This window comes from Drosophila subobscura, chromosome J (assembly GCF_008121235.1).
Source record: "Drosophila subobscura isolate 14011-0131.10 chromosome J, UCBerk_Dsub_1.0, whole genome shotgun sequence".
Classification (NCBI taxonomy): Eukaryota; Metazoa; Arthropoda; class Insecta; order Diptera; family Drosophilidae; genus Drosophila; species Drosophila subobscura.
Window position 1 is genome coordinate 147164 of NC_048532.1, and position 6206 is coordinate 153369.

General features: G+C 39.3%; 1 protein-coding gene across 1 annotated transcript; it reads right to left on the reverse strand.

Moving 5' to 3' along the window:
* Positions 1-3846: 3846 nt before the first annotated feature.
* Positions 3847-5815, reverse strand: LOC117893747. The gene is made up of 6 exons (XM_034800483.1): positions 5567-5815; positions 5375-5519; positions 5191-5322; positions 4974-5129; positions 4664-4922; positions 3847-4610 (listed from the first exon to the last, which is right to left on the reverse strand). Exons 1-6 carry the CDS (start codon positions 5689-5691, stop codon positions 4231-4233), a joined length of 1197 nt encoding a protein of 398 aa, XP_034656374.1. The 5' UTR covers positions 5692-5815; the 3' UTR covers positions 3847-4230.
* Positions 5816-6206: the final 391 nt, after the last annotated feature.

The window sequence follows — 6206 nt, forward strand, 5'->3', positions numbered from 1 at the left end:
AGCCTCGATTTTTTGTAATTCATGTTATACTTGGTCTGAGCAATTTTCCGATGACATTCGGGTACTTATGGACGGACGGGATAAGGTAAGAAGGAATAAAGTGAATCTGGGTGGAGTGCTGGTGGAGAAACGTGCAATGATGAATGGTTTGTCCTCCCAATGGAAATCAACCAATCATATTAAACGAGGAGGCGCCTTCAAACGCGCCACTACTTTTATACCCGGAACTCAGTCAGTATATTGAGCATATGTACATATGTATGTAATACATACATACATACATCATATGCGAACTTTTGATTTTTTGTGTTATTTTAAATGATGTATGTACATATTTTAAATTTTGTTTCTACATCTAATCACTTCTCACACCAACAAGCTCGCGCTCCTCCGACAGAGCCTCACGAGGCCTAAGCTGAGTTGAGGCCATATGCAACTGAATGCGAATAGAAGAATATTTATTGTGGTATTTCGACCGCAAATCTAAAATACCCATTTAACTCGAATATAACCCTTCGAGTACCAGGTATAAAAATTAGAGTCATTACATAGAGAAAAGTCAAATGCTAACTGAAAAGTAGACACAAAAATGATACCAGACAATTACATGCGTATGCAAATGGAACAAGAAATATACACAAACAAATCACTTTATTTACAATTTCTGGGAAGCTTTCCATTTTAATGGCACATCCCAGACGCATGCAAAAAAAAAAATAACAACGGCAACCAAAAACACCAATAAAATAAATTGATGTTTTCCTGTGCGCATAGAGAAATGTGTATAGAATTTAAGAATGCTTTTGCATCTCTAAGTATTGGAAGTGAAAGGGATTCCGACGAACTTGAGTTGCGGATATCAGACAGCTTCACTATGTTAGGTTAGGTTACAGCGGCCGTCACCTCTACATGAGCCTGACAGACGTACATAGTTCGGCATCCTACCTCCTACGGCCTACATCCTTCGGTGGTACCGCAGGAGGATCCTTTCTATTTCCTAACACCTATCTCATCCTGATGCAAATATGAAGTTTGCTGTCTTTCTGGGACAGATTGTAGATATTTCCGAAATATCAGTAAAAAAAAGGGCTCGCCCAAGTGTTTTATCAGCGTTCTGCTGAGAACCGAGCAGGAGCAGAACAGGTGTTCCACTGTTTGTTCCTCTTGCTCGTCTCAACAGCTGCGGCTGAAATCATTGTACGGGGCACCCAGCCTGTTCGCATGGTCGCCTATTAGCCAGTGTCCGCTAAGGGAGCGTATGGCCACGCTGCACCACTTTCTGCTAAGCTTGCACAGCTCAGCGGTGCGCTATCTACCATTTGCCAACTACTGTCGGTTAGTCTCCTGAATCGCTCCTTTATAATGAGTTTACATCTAGACAATGGCATACAAATGCGCTCCTTGTCTTGAAGAGGGGAGACTGTAGTTCCATGTCTAGCCAACTCATATGCTGCGCAGTGGCCCTTGATGTCCTTGTGACCCGGACAAATATCAGGCTAGTAATAAATTCGCTAGGCCATCTCATGTAGAATTCTGCGGCATTTTGCTTCATTTTTTTTTGCTCCAGACCACACTGCAGTGGTCTGGAAGCCTAAAGAAGTATCTTATATTATGTCGTTCCGAGTAGATGCCTCCTCCGACTTTATTGTCCAGCTTAGAGATGGACGTCTGTAAAGATTTGTATGGCTCATTGAGGACCAAATGGTCCCTCGAGCCAACTGTCCCTGTGAGGGATAATTGTTTTAAATGGAGTATCTAAATGCTCCTTTGGAAGTAGTCCGTTTTTGTGGGGACATCATTATTACTGTTTAGTATGGACGAAGGACCCATCTGCTGTGGATTTCATTGGCCCGAATCTCTTTAACGGATTGCTGCCATATCAGCATGCTCCTTGCCAGCAAGGTCAAGTCTCAGGAGGCATAGAACGGCGTTTAAAGCCTCATTTGGTGTCGTACCGAGAGCCCTGCTGATGCATAGGGCAGCAGTTCGCTGTACTTTGACCACAGCTGAATTAACGGACAAAGAAAACATTGATGGAACATTAAATATTCCATTACATTTCTCAGAATGGACAGATGCATATTTATGATAAAAATAAACTGAGAGAGTGAGTGGGAGGAATAAATACCAATATGCGCCAAGATTTCTTTTATCTTCAAAATTGTGGAAACAGCATTTTGGAAATAAACTCGTATCAGTGTGATATCTCAGCAGTCTGGAGGCGAATTTCGGTGTCTCTAGTTTATATAGTCTCTGAGAACTAACCGACAAACAAGACGGATAGAAGGACAGACAGAAATGACTATATCGACTCAGCTTTTTATACTGATCAAGAATATATATTCTTTCTGTGGCCGGAAATGTTTCCATCTGTGCGTTACATACATCCAATTTCAAGCACAAATACAACATACCCGACTTACTCTTCGAGTACCGGGTATAATAATAGATTCAGTATATAATTTTTTCGACTTTTCCTGAGTCAGCATCGTTTTTGCAGACGGTAGGCTAAAATCACAAAGTGCTTGGTTAAAATTTTTTGCTGCATTAATTGTCTTTTCAAAGGTGCAAAGTACTTTACAATTAGATGTTAGATAATTAGGCTTTGTAAAAAAATGAATAGCTACCTCTGAGAGAACATAATAAAAAAATACCAGTTTTTTAAAACTTAAAAAAAAACGAGAAGGGACGTGTGAGACGCATCTTACGCGTCACAACTGTTATACCCGGTACTCAGTCAAAGTACATGTGTCAATGAGAGAATGTGATAAAAACAACAAAAGCGGGACAGGGTGGGTTTAGCCACTGCAAATTAATTTCTTCATTGTGGCTATAATGATGATTCAATCGGATCCCAATTCGGTGATAGATATGGTCATTCCCTACGAAATGGCGTTTGTAGTTTTCTTTTATCTTCAAAATTGTAGCTTTCAGTGTGAGCATACAGCGGTCTGGATTCAATTTGGTGGCTCTAGCTTGTATAGTCTCTGAGAACTAGCCGACAAACAAGACGGACAGATAGACATGGCAATATCGACTCGGCAATGGGTGCTGATCAAGAATATATATTCATTATGGGGTGCCAGCCCCATGGGTCTGTGCCCCCTTCTGTGCGTTACAGACATCCATTTTGTGCACAAATACAATATACCCTATTTACTCTTCGCGTACCGGGTATAAAAGTGGTTGGATCCTTGAGTAAACAAAGTTCGCTTTTGTTGAGTAGAGTTATATTATAGTGCATTGTGTTTTTTGATTCTGGCCGCATGGGTGAATGTGAATTTAAACGGGTGATTGGGGAGAGCGAAAAAAGCTAATATATAACTAAGAAAAGCTGAGATTAACTTGTTTATTTGGTTTAATTCATCAAGTCAATGATTAATGCAACTGTAAATTAAAATGTTCGTTAAATTTATGATGGCAGTGAAACTTAGCTGGTTATTACCTGAGATTTCAAAGTTAATTCCAGGACTAAGTGCTTAAGAAGAAATAAAGCTTTATAGGCTATGGCATGCAGCCAGTCCTACGCATAAGCAATATTTTATTAGCACTCATACCCATTTGTTAAGGTGAATGGGGCTGTAATACCGTATTGTTGAATAGAAGCAAAGGGGACCATCGATGCTAGTTCACTCAAATTGGGAATTCACGTTGCTGACTTAAGAGGGGATCATAGGTAGAACTTTCCTTATCGACTTCGAGCGACTTATGTCTTCTTTCCCTTTCGTAGGAATTATTTCGTGTCGTATTGGGGTAGCTGCCGGGATCTTTTCCTGACTCCTCTTTACTTCCAAATGGACAGTCAGTTAATAGTTGCTCTCTTTTGGATTCATTATTCAATTAATTACAGTGTTTTTTTATTTTAAGTTACTTTTTAAAGTTGGAAGAATTAAAATATGTGAATGTATGTACATGTCTGACACTGACCCACACTATCTTTTAATGGTTCTGTGCGCCTTTTCTTTTCTTCACTGGTGTCACTATAACATGATTAATGATCATGATTGGATAGACCAGCAGGAGCTTTAAGAGCTACTTCGACATTATTTCTGCCTCTAAGCTTATTGCGAGAATGCCGCTCAACACAATCATCATCGGAATCATCACTCTTTGGTAAATTTTGGTAGCCACCCCGACCATAACTTGTTTTGTTCAGGTACATGTCTTTATTTTGTATATTTTGTTTTCTTAAAGAAGAGGTATCCTGTGGAGTGGAGTCTCTATTTTTTTTTATGCTTGGGGATAATGTCCCCCACCAGAAACTTTCGAGAGTCTTTCGACTCTACCCCAATTTTTGTCCACATGTCCACACTCAATCGAGCTTCTTTTTGAATCTCTACCTAAATCCATATTTCTGTTTCCTCCTCCTTTGTTGTTCGAGTTCCTGTATCTTCCTCTATGTCTTGGCTGCACAGTTACACCCGCCAATTGCTCCGACCGATTTTCTCGATCTCGATGCCAAGCGGTATCGTCACCCCTACCTCTGGCACTGCCGGAACCTTTTTTCCGAGATCTGTCTTTGTCTCTATCTTGATATTCCCAACTTTGATCAGTGGAATCTTTATTTGAGTGATCTTTATTATCGTGTCTAGATTGATAAGTCTTATAAACTACGAAATATCATTTAATAGGAGTTTTTCTTAAGAGACATTTTAAAACTTACCTTTATCATAAAAGTGGTCGTCACCATTGTAAACATTTAAGTTAAAGTGTCTTACTGAAATTTCAGAAATTGGAATAATTAAGCTGCTGGCTATGTATTTATCTGGGGTTATGGGCCTATGGTGGATTTGATTGTAGAATGTCAACCAGTAAATTATGAGAAAGTCATGGAATAGTATCAAAGATCCAAGAATAAAATCATTTAAACGCATTTCGGCAAAACGGTTTCCATGAATAGTCTGAGCATGGTACATAACAAACTAGCAGACTCTTATTTAGTAAAGCACAGGAGCTACAGGTGATCAACTTACAACTAGTATTGTGATGGTAATGGACAACTCCACAACTAAGAAGCTATATGGGAGTGTTCTCCATATTATCAGCAGGAACATTAGGAAGAAGACGGCGACAATCAGAAAGATGAATGCAAATATAAACAAAACTGCTATATCCAGAGTGAGATCCATCTATTGCGATTGGTATCAGCTTAGAAAAAAGTGACCAACTAAAGACCTCTAGACCTCTTACTTTCTTAGGAAGAATTGCTCCTATAACAAGGAATAACCCAATCAGAAGAACGCACAGAAAAAAGAAGGACAGCATTTCCGCCCACCAACTGCGAGTGATCAAAGTAAAAAAGGAGACGATCTGAAGCTCCACCTGAGATGGAAGGAAAGAGGGAGCCCTGCCATTAAATATCACAACCACTTACGATTAAAAATGCCATAAAGTAGTTCAAGCACATCGTAAAACGAAGCTTCTCAACGAAAATAAACATCATAAAGGCGCAAACGGACAGGGCAAAAGTCGCAAAACTGATGTAATAAAGGTCCTGGAATATCCAGCGCAACTCTTTTCTGTGGAAAATAGTATGAAATCGATAGAGATCATGATTTGCTCTTACAAAAGGCAAAAAATTGTCCACTGGCTAAGGGCCAAAGAAAACCAGACGCATAGCAGGAGATATGTCTTCAAAGCAAACTTCCGTCGAGACTTCCGATAGCTGCGCAGATCACTCGAGGCAAACATAGCTATTTATCCCTGCGGCAGAAGTTGTTTCAGTCTGGGCCTGCGTATGTTTGTCTAAGCACGTCTGCGAATTTGTCCAAATGTACATAAAAAAAAAATGAATTTTAAGCAAACATATGAAAACAATTGAAACCAAAATGGAGATATTATTAAATATTATAAATACATAGTCAAAGCCAACATGATACTGACTCAACTCAGCTCAAATAAAGGAACTTTAAATTTAATTGATATTTTTCCTATTACCACTGATTCACAGGTCAATGAAAATATTGTACATGTACATTTAATTATATGAAAATGTATCGCCATCCTCTCCATAGCTATGTACATTCAATGCACTTACTCTTATGAGAGTTTTTGCTACTATTTGTGATCGCATTTATGGTCTCTCGATGAGTACCAATACCATCGCCGACTGTTCAATACCAGGCTTCAGCATAGCCTACGCCTATGCTTACTTTCAGATGAGCCATTCGAATCGCAGGATCATTATCAGCTATAATAAGTTCCGT

Excerpts from the sequence above, each read along its gene's own strand:
- LOC117893747 (XM_034800483.1), bottom strand. The coding sequence starts at position 5,691 with ATGTTTGCCTCGAGTGATCTGCGCAGCTATCGGAAGTCTCGACGGAAG. Across the intron at positions 5,520-5,566 it reads TGGACAATTTTTTGCCTTTT|AAAAGAGTTGCGCTGGATAT; the intron begins GTAAGAGCAAAT and ends TATTTTCCACAG. Across the intron at positions 5,130-5,190 it reads GAGCAATTCTTCCTAAGAAA|ATGGATCTCACTCTGGATAT; the intron begins GTAAGAGGTCTA and ends CAATCGCAATAG.